Raw genomic sequence first — 15,870 nt, 5'->3', positions numbered from 1 at the left:
CGGAGTGGCCACAAACAAATTGCCTCCACATACGCCCTGTCCCACGCCATTTCACTGCCCTGCTCCCAACTCACACCCCCCTCTCTCATATAGGCTACCTCTCCACTCCATTCCTCCATCTCATCCTCGGCCTCCCCCTCCCTCTCCCCCCCCTCCACATCACTCACATCCACTCTCCACGTCAGTCTCTCACCCTCCATCCTCTCCACATGGCCAAACCACCTCAGTGTGTTCCTCCTAATTCTTCCTATCACATCCACATCCACACCACAACGCTCCTTTATATCCTCATTTGTCAGCCTGTCTTTCCATGCGACTCCACAGGCTCCTCTTAAATAACTCGTTTCCACTGCTCTCACTCTTGACCTGTGTCCTTCCAACAACGTCCAAGCTTCACATACGTTGGAGTTTGTATCACAATAGTCATGTAGTAACTTCTTCGGGTGACTTTACATTCCCTCTTCTGTCTTTCTTTTTCATTCTTTCCTCTTCCTTCTGCCTGTGGGTGACTCTGCACTGAGTGACAAGCCAAATGGTTTCCTGTACACCAGGAAACCATTTACTACGCTGGGTGGTAACCATATAACCAAAGTTTGGCGCCTGGTGGTTTAGTGGGCAATTGTGGAGCTCCAATCGGATTGAGCCGGTGAAGGTTTATATCCAAGGGATGGTTGGGGTTTATTGCTCACGTAATGCCACTCAGGACCAACTTGCCTAGCCCCGGGCTCCTACGCTCCTCATGGGGCAATGTAGGATTGGATGATGATGATGATAACTTTTTCACTCCCATGCTCACTTTCCTGTTTCTTACTGCTTTCAAGGAACCAGCAACCTTTCTTCCTTGTTGTACCCTTTCAATCACTTCACCCAACAAACTTCCATCCTTACTCATCACACTCCCCAAGTACTTAAACGTACTCACATTTTCCATTTCCTCACCATCCAACCTCACTGTACATTCACTGACTTCACCTCTCTCAAAGTCCATCACTTTACTCTTCCCTACATTCACCTTTAGATTCCGTTTCTTACTCTCCCAGACTCATCCACCAAGCCTTGCAGCTCCCCTTCGTCTTCACTTAACAACAGCATTAACAAACCCCTTTAAATCAAGAGGGCCTTATCAAGTTGAATAAGATTATCTGATACCAGCAAAAATTAACCAACAATGGGGGGTTTGGTGGAGACCTACCCCCCCCCTCCTCCTTCTTTGTCTCACCCACGGCCCTCATTAAAATTTTTAATTATTTAATATATGCACTCTGTGCAGCAGCACCCATCCCCTATCCCAGAATATAAGGCTTGGCCCCATCTTGCCCCCTAAAAAGGTCATTACCCGAATTCACGGGGTAAAGTCAGAGTTCAGGCAAGTACAGGTATTCAAATTTGGCGCTTAATGGGCTTGATGTGAAGAATGAAAGCAAGGAAAAAGGTGGGATAAAAAACAGGAAGAAAATACCGAAAAATATACACTAAAACAGACAAAAAATAATACAGGATTTTCTTACTACTGTATAACTAAAAACTGTGCTGTAACAAAATTAGTCTACGGTATAGGGCAGTACTAGTATTAGTTTCGTATTCCTCATTGTTGTGGTTATTCGATGGAAGTCCTGCTGACCTGATTATATTACAAATCCTAAGTATTGGTCGACAGATGGATGGTTTTTGCATTTTCTTTGTTAATAAGACCTGTTTGCTTAATCTGGGGGGAACCACGCAGTGGATTATAGTTGTTACGAGTGATGGGGGAAGGGCAGTTCGTCTCAGTTGGGAAAACTTCAGATGACCACTGATTTTGGATAAATGCTGGTAGACAAGCATTATTTGAGGCAGTAGAAGCACCTTACCAATTCAGTTCTTCATCCTGATAGTGAACAGTTTTAAGGCCATAATTGACCACTATTTAGGCAAGTAGGGGGGGCTATATATGAGCCAGCGCAGGCTTACTGCCCAGATCCTGAACCGACCACCTCATCAAGACTAGCTTTGGGGTGGCCTTGGTAAGCTATAAATAAACTTATCATGCGAAACCTGTTTCCCTGTTCTTAGCTGCCCCCCTGTGACAACTCTTGTTTGATTCGTCAGGGTAACGGTGGGAGGGTTTGGTTTGGTATGATCTTCCTCCCATAGGAGGACCTGGCTGTATAAGGGCCCGCCAAAGAAAAGCTTCTGACTTAAGAGGGCTCTAAAGAGCTGCTCCATATGGTGTGAGGCTGGCCAAATTCCCCCCAGCAGATGGAGGAACCAAGGAGGGAGGGCCATCGACGACCAGGTCGGTAGGAGGGACAGTATAATAAGCCTTCCCCCCTTGGCTGCTGGCGTCAGAAAGTGGGTCTCACCGAGTTCAGGAGTGGAGGTGTAGCCTCAGCAAGAGATGGACGGCGAGTCTCCGGTGGCGGAAGGGACCGACCTAAGTGTTTAACTAAACCTAACTTTAACTAGCATAACTGCCTACCTAATGAAAGATGAGAGGCAAAAGAGCCATGGCTCATGGGTATAGTCTCTTCTCTGAGATTCTCTGATGTACCGGTAGTTGTTGTTACATTTTTAAAATGCATTAATACTGGGGCTATTAACTACATGTTCAGGGAGACTGTTCCAGTTGGTTATTACTCTCATTTCAAAGAATTCGTTTTGATGTTCAATGCTGTGGTTTTGATTATTTAAGACTGTGTCCTCTGGTTTCAACCTGTGAATGGATTCCTCTTGCTGCAAGTTGCAAAAACTGATCAGCATCAACATTTGAAAACCATTCAGTATTTCAAAGACTTAGGAATTGAGAGAACACATGCCAAAGTATATAGTAACGAAATATTAGCTCAATATATACCTTGGTAAAGCCGTGGATGAATATCGAAGTGTCTGATTCCCTATTGGAATGTATGGTTTTCATTTTCTTTTTCTTTTTCGGTTTCAGTTTCAGTTTTGAAGGTTCAAACATGCTTGCATGGGTCGGCCTTGGTCACCATGGCACTATATTCGAAATTCACCAGCGCAGCCAGGGCTGTATTGAGCAGTCGCACTCGGAACAGCCCAGGCTGTATAGAGCGGTTAATGGGTTAAAGTAAATTCATCCACTCACTTGATGTAGTGCTGCCTACTTCTTCCTCAGCCTTTATCATTCTTTTTCTGTGCCTGCACTCCTCTCTACCTGTTTCTCCCATCTTTCCTGTCACTTCTTATTGCTTTTCTTTCCTTTACAGGTGGCTTTACATTGACTGACAAGCCTAATGGTTTTCTGTAAGCCAAGAAACCATTTACAACGCTGGGTGGTAACCATATAACCAAACAATTACGTGCTCCCTACGTGTCATCAAGTGGGTTGGTGGAGGGTTAGTGACCCTTCCTGTAAAACAAATAACTCAGAGTCAAATGGCCACCCCTAATGGGATTATGGCATCAGGCAATAGATAGGTAGATAGTATTGTTGAATGCTTAAACGTCTGATATTGGGAGGTAAAAATGTAGCCAATATTTTTCCTTCATTGGCTGTACATCCTTTACATCCTTTCTTTGTGCCTGATGCTGTGTTCTTGTTTCAATCTCTTCTTACAGTTCAGCATTCAGAATGGATAAATGGTGATTTTAGGTCTAGTTGTTGTGAAGCAGTACAGTAAGAAAAATGTGTCTCATGGAACAGGACCACTTCTGCAACATGAATATTAGGTCATGGTTGCCTGAAATTTAGTAAGCCTTAGTTATGAAGTAGGAATAAGTTTCTTTGGTTAATGAACGATATGATTATAAACGATACAAATATATATACAGTAAATCTATCCTCCAATCTGACAACACTTGGCCATCAACCAAGCTGCAAGGGGATAGGGATCTTTGTTAGGTTGAACAGGCACACTTTAATACTTGCGGTGATGTTTCAGGTACCCTGAAAGCATGGCAACCTCCAGTGGAAGCCCAGAGGCATTGGGATCAAAGAGAGGTGAGCCCTTAAATTTATTTATTTATTTTTATTTTTTTTTTCCCTTTGGCTGAAAGAACTCCCACAGTATGGTAGCCGCCATATAAGTTGTCACATCAAGTCAGTCAGATCAAATGATACCATACTCCTGTATGTCAGAGTGTAGGCTATATGTCATAGCTATTCAACTGGCAGCCTTTGGGCCAAATCTGGCTGTTGAGTTGTTTTTTGGTCCTTTGGCAGACTTCAAAGAATACAAGTATCATTATCATCACCGTCATCCAATCCTACATTGCCCTATGAGGAGCGTAGGAGCCTGAGGCTAGGCAAGTTGGTCCTGACATTTAAGATGAGAGAGACCTGCCTCGCTCATCCCTGAGTGGCATTACGTGAGCAATACACCCCAACCATCCCTGGGATATTAACCTTCACCAGCTCAATCTGATTAGAGCTCCGTTATTACCCACTAAATCACCAAGCGTCAAAATTTGGATATATGGTTACCACCCAGCATAGTAAGTGGTTTCCTGGTGTGCAGGAAACCATTTGGCCTGTCACTCGGTGTAAAGTCACCCACAGGCAGAAGGAAGAGGAAAGAATCAAGGAAAGAAAGACAGAAGAGGACTTGTAAAGTCACCCTTAGGCAGAAGAATGAGGAAAGAAAGACAGACGAGGATGAAAGGAAAGAAGCTTGGAGGAGAGAAAGGGGCAGTAAACAAACATAAAACAGAAAATTTTGCATTTTTCTTTTTATTTATATGTTCAGCAGAAATTGTAAGAGCAAATTATACTGTACGTGAATTTTTCTTTTCGTTCTGTGTATAAGTGTTTAGATTGAGGAAAAGCCATCCGTCCATCAAAGGACCTAAAATAAAATTATGGTCCTTCTGTCAATCTTAAGTTTCATAATTTGGCCCTACTCCCAAAGTACTTGAACAGCCCTGGTATATATTAATCCTAGAAGGGGTGGCCACAAACAAATTACCTCCATATCACCCTGGTCTCTGTCATCAGACTGCCCTCCCGCCAGTTTATCTTTGATTTCCCCATCCCTCTCTGCCTCACTCACATATACTGTCCTACCCAGTCTCTCATTCTCCATTCTCTTCATGTGTCCAGACTATCTCATGGTACCCCTGACGCCTAGCACATCCATGTTTCCTTTGAAGAAATGTCCACCATACAGCTGATGTACTCTGTGGACTGGGAATTCAACCAAATGCCCGAACCAGCTAGACAGATTACTTCCCAACAGTTGCTGGAAACTGTTGGGAGAAATGTGAGATTTGTAGTAGCATTTGGAACAGCATATAAATCCCAACCTGGACTGTGGCTCAGTTTACTTGTGACATCAGTTTCATGTGCAATACTGCATTTTATATTCTTTCTTACAGCAACACAAAGGCAGTGCTGGCAGTCTCCAAGCACACAACCAAGCACTTTACATTGAGTTGCTTTGAAGTCAGAAATAAGTAGTTTTTTTGCTCCTGTGTCCATAATTATGAACCAGCATTATGTCTTGGAGTTGTTTCCTTTGGAGCACCATTTTACCAACACTATTTAAACTTTAGCACTTTATCTTTCCTTGTGTCTGGATTTTTACCTTGTCCTATCTTTAGGTGGGAAAGAGGTTAGTAGTGATGGTGATGATGATGATAATATATATTTTCTTTCCTGCACCAAACCCAGGGTCTCTTAGCTCCCAGCCCAGCACGGCAGAGTATATAGAGGCACTGCGCTCATGGCTGACGCAAGTGTATCAAATGCACTGTTTAGCTGCATCATTCCCATATTTCCTGGCATCTGTGCAGGTGAGGAAATATCTCTAAGTTTATCTATCAATACATCTATAAGTACCGGGTATCCGTTCATCTCTTTCCCTGTTAATCTATCTATAATAATAATAATAATAATAATAATAATCAATCCATCCATCATCCAATCCTATGTTGCCTCATGAGGAGCATAGGAGCCTAGGGCTAGGCAAGTTGGTCCTGACATTTAAGATGAGAGGGCTCAGCCTCACTCATCCCTGAGTGGCATTATGTGAGCAATAAGCCCCAACCACCCCTTGGATATAAACCTACACAGGTTCAATCCGATTGGAGCGCCTTAATTAGCTACCCACTAAACCACCAGGCGCCATTATTTGGTCATATGGTTACCACCCAGCAAAGGAAATGGTTTCCTCATGTACAGGAAACCATTTGGCTTGTCACTCAATGTAGAGTCACCAATAGGCAGAAGGAAGAGGAAAGAATGAAGGAAAGAAATTAGAAGAGGAAGTGTAAAGTCACCTGTAGGAAGAAGGATGGGGAACGAATGAAGGAAAGAAAGACAGAAGAGGAAGGAAGGAAGAGAGGAAAGGGCAAACACCCAAAGCAGCACGACATCGAGTGAGTGGATGGTTAGCGCCCCCACCTACCACAATAATGATAAAATTAATAACAACTGGTATTTCTCAAAAGCACCAGTTCTTCTAAAGAATTTACCAGTGCACATAATCTCAAAATACCAGTGTGACTGTCAGTTCATATGTAACACAGCATCATATTCATGCACTACCTGTACAGGGTTTCTCAGGAGGAAAGAGGATAACTTTGGGAAGTGATAAATGAGGGAATTTTGAGGAAAAGATCTATTTTAATGTAGGTCCAGGTTTCAGCTGTTACAGGTTTACAGTTACTAATAACATTGTGTGTGAAAATTGTCATCATCATCATCCAATCCAACGTTGCCCCACGAGAAGCGTAGGAGCTTGGGGCTAGGCAAGTTGGTCCTGACATTTAAGATGAGAGTGACCAGCCTCACTCATCCCTGAGTGGTATTGTATGAGCAATAAACCCCAACCACCCCTTGGATATAAACTTTCATGGGCTGAATCTAATTGGAGCACCATAATTACCCACTAAATCACCAGGCGCCAAAATTTGGTTATATGGTTACCACTCGGCGTAGTAAATGGTTTCCTGGTGCATTTGACTTGTCACTCAGTGTAGAGTTACCCACAGCCAGATGTAAGAGGAAAGAATGAAGGAAAGAAAGACAGAAGAGGGAGTGTAAAGTCACCCATAGGCAGAAGGACGAGGAAAAAATGAAAGAAAGAGAAACAGAAGAGGATAGAAGGAAAGAAGGATGGAGGAGTCTCCTTCATAATTCTTCCGTAAAGTCATCAGTAATCGTAGCTTTGTAACAACTGAGAATTGGATCCATGTTAATACAGTATGTTTTTAATTAGAACTCCTTCATCTGTCATTTCATAAAGCTATGCCTTCTCTTTGAACACCTTGTACATAGCTGAAGAGGTCTTTATGGTGATGATGAAAAGTCCCCCTTGTTTTACGCAGTCTAATGTACTTTATCCTGCAAATCCTCTGCACACTCAGATCACTCAGACACTTGATACTGTCTTGTTAAATGTGTGGAAGAGAAAATCCAAATTTCCCAGAATTCCATCTTTTGGCTTGCTAGAAAATCATTTTGGTTTCAAATACCTGTATACAGTATGCTTAATGATCTACTCTATTCACATAATTGAGTTAGGAGTCAGGATTCCAGGGGCTTGAATGGTGAGTGAATGAGTGTGTGGCCAATTGAATTTGAAAGGTTTTTAGTTCATTTCTCCTTTAATCAGATTTTTCTCACTCTCTGGACCCACCCTCACCCCATCCTTAGGTGGGAAAAGAGGGATGGATGATGGTATAATTGTTGACTGAAGTGTATCTATTTCAGGCTGCCCAGAGCTCCATCCCTCCCCCCACCATGGCTGCCTCAACCACCCCTGTCCCTCCCCAACCATCCCCACCCAGGACACCAGCCCCTCCACCTCAACAGCAACAACAGCAGCAACAGCAACAACAACAACAGAATCAAAGAGGTAAGAATGCTCAGGGTCTTCCATCCTCTTCTGTCTTTCTTTCCTTCATTCTTTCCTCATCCTTCTGCCTATGGGTGACTTTACATTTCCTCGTCCATCTTTCTTTCCTTCATTCTTTCCTCTTCCTTCTGCCTGTGGGTGATTCTACACTGAGTGACAAGCCAAATGGTTTCCTGTACACCAGAAAACCATTTACTGTGCTGGGTGGTAACTATATGACCAAATTTTGGCACCTGGTGATTTAGTGGGTAATTACAGTGCTCCAGTCGGATTGGGTCCAGTTACATTGGTACCACCACATGAAGGCATATTTCTCCCAGGAAATGAAGAGATTTGAATACTACACAAACAGCAAACACTTCTGGTTTCAAAATTGTCTGCCTACACAGTGTTATCATCACAGACAGACCTAGAAATACAGAATTACAACACTGCATTAATTTTACCCTTTATCCATAAGAAAAATCCATGCACAGATGTGTTTACGAAGCTGAAAGTGTTCAAAATATAGCCTCTGCATACATACATGTACCTTTTGTATACAGGTATGGAATACAGAATACAGGCCATGTGGAAGAGATTGCTGACTGAGACATTCTGATCACATGACCACCAGGAACAACAATAAGTAAAAACTGCATTTGCTTTTATCAATAGGTCTATATATCTTCAGTATATGCCTGTCCCTCTGTCTGTATGTCTGTCTGTCTGTCTATCTTTGTCTGTCATCAGATAGACCCCAGCCATTCCTTGAATTTTCGCATATCTATCTGTAGTCTGACAACAACAGGAGACAGCCTGGCACTAGAGTTTTAAAAAAAAAAAAAAAAAAAAAAAAAAAAAAAAACTGCATACTCTATCTATCATCTTAAGCCACAATCTTTAATTGGATTTAAAACCTTGTATTTCTCACCCAGGTGTGGAAAACAAGACTTTACTTTTGTACATTTGAGGCAAGGGTGACCAATTGCTCATCCATGAGTGGCATAGTTGTATATGATCAGTAAACCCCAACTATCCCTTAGACTTAAACCCTTATATTTTGGTGTGCAGGTGTGGAATACAGGATACCAGCCCTATGGAAGAGACTGCTGGCGGAGGCAATTGACTTCTTGCTGCTTATCGCTATTAAGTTAGCTGTCACATTTGCTGCTGTTGATGCTTTTGGTCTCCTGTGAGTATTATTATCCTTATCATTATCAGTAGTCATTATAATTAACCTGCAATTCATTATTCATGTTCAGATGAGTCTAGGACCACAACAACAGCAATTTTGTTGTCATCATCATCATCATCATCAACACATGCAGTGTGCACTGCCATTGATTCTTTTTATCTTCTGTGAGTGACTGCCTTTGCAGCAGTTCATTGTCATATGGACACAGTAGTGTACTGGTGATACCTGTAGTTGTAATGCCAGGCTCATCTTGCATCGAAATTGTTGAACTGCAGGGTTAAATTTCCCCCCTCCTGCATTCCACCAGCCTCCTTTTGGGGGTCAGGGAAGGCGTTGAGTGATGTTTGTATAACCAGGCAGTGTAGCAGTTTGGTTATATCAGTGCCACCACAGTTACCATTCACCTACAGTCTACTACTGTCATCATCACTTCAGTGCCCTTTGACTATAAACTCATGTACACTAAAAGGTGTAAAGTCTGAGACACTATAATTTTTCAGGTGAAAGGTTAAGATTTATGACCTAAAGCACTTTGGAAGTGGCATGTTGTCAGATTATTGGCAGAGTCCCACTGTTTCCCATGTCATCCCAGGTTGAATAGTTGATTGCTCATCACTCACCAGGCCTTGTGATACAGAGGATTCCTTACTTTTTCTACAGTAATTCCTCCATGTACCATTCCTCTGACATTACCCAGCCACAAGTAAACTGAATCAAAATCCAAGCTGAGACTCTCATGCTGTCATGGATCGTATTGCACATCTCAGATTTTTTTTTTTTTCCTCTACAGGTCCCAGCTACTCTTGGGAAACACTTAGCTGATTTTGTGACTTGGTTCAGCTTCCAGTTCATAGAAAATATCAGCTGTGTTATGGCCAAATGAAAGACTGACTAAGAGGGTGAATGTAGGTGAAGTGGAGAGAGGGGGAGGGAGGAGGAGACCGAGGATGAGGTGGAGGGATGGAGTTGTTAGGTATATGAGGGAGGAGGAGTGAGTTGGGGGGAGGGCAGTCAAATGGTGAGTGACAGAGCGACTTGGAGGTGTTTTGTTTACGGTCACCCTTTGGAGGATTAGGGCGTCGGGCTATAGATAGATAGATAGAATTTGATTTCCTTTATTTTATAGTTCCAAGCACTTGTAATTGTAACATATTGTAATTTCTAAAACTGTAATTTTTCAGGTCAAAGGTTGAAAAGTATGACCTGGAAAACCTTGGAACTGACCTGTTGTCTGACTATCGACTGACCCTAACCCTCACCTATGACATCCTTGTTCTGGAGCTCATTCATCGTGTGGGCAGCTGCGTCTTTGAGGTGGGTATAGTAGTAGTAGGGATGGTAGTGGTTATAATCATAGTAATAATACCGGAAAAGACCTGGAATGAGGCCATAGAGTGTGGTCAAAGGGATAAGGGACTGAATAGGAAGGCTGCCAAATACTGAGCAGCATGGAGAACCACCATTAGATGCCTAAGGCAGACACATACAAGCATGTTGGAACCTTTATAAATTATACGACTATTTGATATGATAACGAATAATAATAGCAGTCGTAGTAGTGGCAGTAGTTGTACTGCATTTACATCGAAGCAAAGGGAGAAGTGCGGGTGGAGCAGTGCCAGGCAAGAATGTGGCGGTGCTGGTGATGATGATTATGTACCAGCCTCTCTCTTGCAGGCACTGTGTTTGCATCGAGGCACAGGGGGAGGCGTGGGTGGAGCAACACCAGGCAAGAAAGTGGTAGGACTGCGAGTAGTGCATTGTCAGTGGCTGGCTCCAACCACACATGATCAGGCACTCATATACCCTGCCACAGATTTGGGGTGAGTTGATGCATTATGTTCCATCTTTTGACAAGTCAGTTGTGTATGTTTTACCATGCCTGTAATAAATTTGCTTTCACCTGACAGAACTGGAAAGCTCTCACAACTTGAATAATATTTCATTGTTGGAGGAAATTAGATCCTTTGCTTATGAAGTAGGAATGAGTGTTCTTGGTTACTAGTCAGATTTACCCTCCAGTCAATGTACACTTGGCCATCAACATTGCTGAAATAGGTTAGGAGTCTTTGTCAGGATAAACACACACAATAGTACGCAGCTGAAAGAGCCAACTTTCATTTCTAGGACTGGATAGATCTGGGTCACACACACACTTTCATTCATCATCCAAGACCCAGGCTTTCTGGCTTTACCTGATAAGTATACTTCTTCACGTGTAGCTCTGTGTGTACATGTCAGACAAAGTCATTAGCGCCCTTATATTTCAGACCTGATTAAACTGATAAATCTGTGGGACAGTGGAGTACCCATGATCCAGTACAAGGTAAGAGAATTGGTCGCTGACTACAGATAGGCTAGCTAAGATTGCTTTTACATCATCGCTTATTGTATATTACATCAAGTGGTCTAGTGGTTAGAATGTTCCAGTCAGAGTGATGGCCTCCTGTATGTTAGATTCCCAAGTTTTTTTTTTTTTTTTTAATCAGGGGAAGTCTGTGGGTTGTCTGCCTATAAATGTACTGGATTTTGCCAGTCTAGCCTTAGGCCCCTACACCTTAAAAGGGTTAATATGGGATTGGCTGGTACAGATACATTTTCATCATCGTCATCATCATGACCTTTTTTCCCCACCCATACTCTGTTCAGTTTAACTAGATGTAAAATTGCCATCTCCATCTTGAATGCTCAGTTATAACTAATGGTAACACTAGAATATGGTGCTAGTCTTGAAGAAATGGAGTGAAAAGGATGTGAAGCCTTAATATTTTCATATTCTGAATGGTGATAAAATGTGTTTGTTAAAACAGGGAGACACGAAGGCAGTTTGTTGGTGGCCAACCGCTCCTGACTATAGATTGATCAATAGATGGATAGACAGCTTAAATAACGAATAGCTGTTAAAAAATCGACCTACCACTAAGCCAGCCCTTATATTCGGCACCAGATTATGTAATGTTGTGATCCCATCCCTAAAGATGTTCTCATTGATGTTCCTGTCCCCAGTATGGTGCATCTTCTTGTGCCTCAAGTACAAGGATAGTGGTAACACTTTGCAGTTGTTAGAACAGAGTGACATGGAGACAATTTGTTTGTGGCTATCCCCTCCAGGATTAAGGCATCTGGGGATAGACTGATAAATTGATAGAAAGGCAACTGAAACAAGGATACTGTAGGGAAAAAAAAAAACAGCAACTTGCCACAATCTTCCTCTACTTGCCAACAGGTTGTGTCGTGCTGTGGTGCGGTCGGCCCTAAAGACATTCTCGCTGATGTTCCTCTTCCCCGTATGGTGCACCTTCTTCTCCCTACACCACAGCCGAACTTTCTATGACGTTGTGGCAGGGTCCGTTGTGGTCGAGGAGGGCCCTATAGCGCGACCTCAGAACAACAGGAATGATGATAATAATAACAACATGCGTTAATTTGATGTCCATTCTTCATTCTCATTTATGATGTCACCTTGTTCTTTTCCTGTTCTTTTCAAGCCAGCGAATTCTTCAGCGTCTTTAATGTTGAGGAAGTGCCCATAGTCCATCCCCGGAAACAGCAGAAGAAGCAGGATTGAATATGCTAATAACAATCTGCAATAATCTGGTGTGCATTTTTTCAGCATGATGGCACCTTGTTCTCTTCTTGTTAGGTTCTTGTTCTTTTCGTACCTGCAGTTTCAATAACAACAGCAACAGAATTGATAGTTATAATAATAATAATCCATCCATTCATCCATCATCCAATCTTATGTTGCCCCATGAGGAGCAAAGGAGCCTGAGACTAGGCAAGTTGGTTCTGACATTTAAGAGTGACCAGCCTCACTCATCCCGAGTGGCATTACGTGAGCAATAAACCCCAACCATCCCTTGGATATAAACCTTCACTGGCTTAGTCCGATTGGAGCGCCTTAATTGCTCACTAAGCCAATAGCTGCCATAATTTGGTAATGTAGTTACCACCCAGCATGGTAAATGGTTTCTTGGTGTACAGGAAACCATTTGGCTTGTCACCCAGTGTAGAGTCACCCATAGGCAGAAGGAAGAGGAAAGGGCAGACACTCAAAGCTGCACTACATCAAGTGAGTGGATGGTGAGTGCCCACACCTACCACATAATGATGATGATGATGATGACGATGATGATGATGATGATAATAATAGTAATAACAGCATATGTTATTGTGATGTGCTATATCCTTTGTACACTAACTTGGCCTAAAATTAACAATCAATTAGACCAAGAAAATTGGTACTGGTCATGATGAAATGGTGTGGAAAGGATGTAGAGCCATAACAGTATATTTTTCTGGCACATACCCTAGTTAAACATGCTGCAAAAGGATGAAAGTCTGGGCCACGTTTAGGTGAGACAAGTACAGTTTGGTATGCATTCTTCCCATTTCATCACACCTGCAGTTTCTTCAGTCTTTACATTTTCTGTTAAGATCCAATAGAGTCCCCTAAGAACAATAACAGCAGCAGGAATGATTATAATACAGTAATAATAATAATAATTTAAGCAATATGCATTGGCTTTGGGGTTCATTCTTCTTAACAAGCTTAACCCCTGGGTGCCTGGCAGTTTTTACCACCACCAGCCTCTCTGAATGAGCAATTTTCCCAGAATTACTTGTTTTCAAACCTTAATACCTCGGAAAGTATAGCAGTTCGAGAAACAAATTAAAAACTATTACTCACCAACTCTTCTTGTGAATGATAGCATCCTCATGTTTGTTGGTGGTCCCGCTGATGAGTAGGGACATATAGAAGACAGGTTACTGTTGGCTCTTGAGTTGGGCTGTGTCCGACTTGGAGCGCACAGCCCAGACTTTGGTCTTGGTGTCCACACTCTGGCCAATGTTTGTAACACCGACTTCCCAGGAAGAGTGGTGCGTTTGTAACACTGCCTGACCTCTTGCCATGGAATTTTCCATTTAGTAACCAATCTCCCCTCTTTCCCTACTCACAGCTATGGTATGTTCACATTTGAACATGAAAAAGCACTCTGGATAAAGTGCAATCTTGCACTCGTGACACTGATGGACCGTTTCCTCACGAGCAATAGGCCTACGTTTTGTCATTAAACACACATGACAATGCCCGTATGTCACTCGCCCTGCAGGTGTTTGAGCCAGATTGATGAGATAATCTCTTCCCAGGTACTGTGCACTAGCCAACCTGTCAGCCAGTGGCACCTGGTGCACTTACCTCCTTCCACCTGCAACCTCAACAGTTCAATACCTTTCAAGGAGCTGCTGTGCTAGGTCTTTCCCAAACTCTCGTAAGAAAAGACTCTTACCCACAACCTCCTTGTAAAGTATGTAACTGTTCAGAATACTGATATCCAAAAGGTGCAGGAATGCCATTTTATACCATCTGCAAGATTTCTGAAGGCAATATGCTGTACATCTCTAATCTGCATGTCAGATTTATCCACAAGCCTCATGTTGGTGTTGTAATCATTGACAACATCTGGCCTCAACAATGGTTGCCTTGTCTTGTAGTTTGTCTTGCCAGTGTCCTACAAAACCTCACAGTGAACTGTCATATGCATATTGACCTTTCGCTTGTCGTGCAACTGAAGGGCCAACATGCTGCCACATTTCTGGGTTAACAGGGCACCTTTTTCAGTCTTTTCTGGGAATGGTGGAAAATTCCGTCTTCGGGCACGAAAATTTCCAAAGGACCCAGCCCCATGTGGAAGTAAATACTACGTCAGTGCCGGAGAAGTGTAGTAATTGTCGATGTACAAGATGTGGTTTTTGTAGAAGTACCAGTCCATCGGCACGTTTACAACAACAGCAGAAAACCCATGGGGATTATCGCTGGGTATATCCTCAGCTGTAGCCAAGTACACTATCACATCTAGCACATTTCCATCCTTGCAACTGCATAAGACACAGAAATTTAGGCCAGAGTGATGCCGTTTGGAAGGCACATACTGAATAAATGCTAAAAGCTTCCGGAATAAAACAAGTTGCTCGTCAATAACCACTTTCTGAATGGCTGGAAAAGCCTGATAAATGACTCATTCAGCATGGTAAAAATATATAATCAGGCAGTAAAGCAGGTGTCTTACTGATGCCACCACAAACCATGTCAATCCAGCGACATAGTGGGCACTTCGAAGTAGAAAATAATTTGATCTTGGACAGGAGAGAGCGAGATTAAATTTTTTGTCATTTAATCTGTCTCTGAAGAAGTTTCTTATTTCATTTAAATATAGGTTTTAATAATCCAGGCAGTGATCATCTTTGTTCATTTTTACTTCTGGTAATGGCCTTGCACATTATATCTGTATAGGGAGTTTGTTTTAATGTCCATGTATTGTGATAAACAATTTTTTGTATATATGTATTATAATATACCTGTACCTTTATTATTTCTTTTTTCAACCTTGTTGCACATTAAAACCCCCAGTATTCCAGCATTACAATATTCCAGCCTTGGCATCTCTAAAAATCATTATCTGACCTCCATTTCTACCCATTAAAATTGGGTCTGGTTAGTACTTGGATGGGTGACCGCCTGGGAACACCAGATGCTGTTGGCATAACGTTCTCCCTACGTGTCGAGTGGGGTTGGTGGAGGATTAGTGCCCCTCCCTGTAAAACAATTAACTCTAAGCCTTGGCCACCCCGTTTGGGATACATGGCGTCTGGCAATGAATGAATGAATGAAACCCATCATCCAATCCATTATTCCCCATCAGGAATGTACGGGTCTGGAGCTAGGCTATTCAGTCCAGAAACCTAAGGCTAGAGTGACCAGCTGCTCACCCCTTAATGGCATCACATGAAAAGAAACCCTAACCACCCCTCTGACTGGGAGGGAGGGGGGGGATTATGGTTGAGATTGTGAGGTGCAGTCAAGACTCTGGGGACCTGAATGGTGAGTGAAAATGT

At 42.6% G+C, this 15,870-nt stretch overlaps 1 protein-coding gene across 1 annotated transcript; it reads left to right on the top strand.

Annotated features, from left to right (window-relative positions):
• Positions 1 to 2,486: 2,486 nt before the first annotated feature.
• Positions 2,487 to 12,695, top strand: LOC145403284 (uncharacterized). The gene is made up of 9 exons (XM_080275109.1): positions 2,487 to 2,497; positions 3,882 to 3,940; positions 5,089 to 5,198; positions 5,539 to 5,730; positions 7,652 to 7,796; positions 8,850 to 8,970; positions 10,155 to 10,287; positions 10,651 to 10,796; positions 12,200 to 12,695. Exons 1-9 carry the CDS (start codon positions 2,487 to 2,489, stop codon positions 12,396 to 12,398), a joined length of 1,116 nt encoding a protein of 371 aa, XP_080131235.1. The 3' UTR covers positions 12,399 to 12,695.
• The last annotated feature ends 3,175 nt before the right edge of the window (positions 12,696 to 15,870 follow it).

This window comes from Coenobita brevimanus, chromosome 1 (genome assembly GCF_032717465.1).
Source record: "Coenobita brevimanus isolate Jiangsu-jjx chromosome 1, ASM3271746v2, whole genome shotgun sequence".
NCBI classification, from domain to species: Eukaryota; Metazoa; Arthropoda; class Malacostraca; order Decapoda; family Coenobitidae; genus Coenobita; species Coenobita brevimanus.
Note: the sequence above shows the minus strand (reverse complement) of the source record. Positions and strands in the feature narration are given on the sequence as shown.

Bases quoted from the DNA above. Each gene is read 5' to 3' on its own strand.
- LOC145403284 (XM_080275109.1), top strand. The intron at 5,731-7,651 runs GTGAGGAAATAT...TATCTATTTCAG, and splicing joins ATTTCCTGGCATCTGTGCAG to GCTGCCCAGAGCTCCATCCC. The intron at 10,797-12,199 runs GTGAGTTGATGC...ACTTGCCAACAG, and splicing joins TACCCTGCCACAGATTTGGG to GTTGTGTCGTGCTGTGGTGC.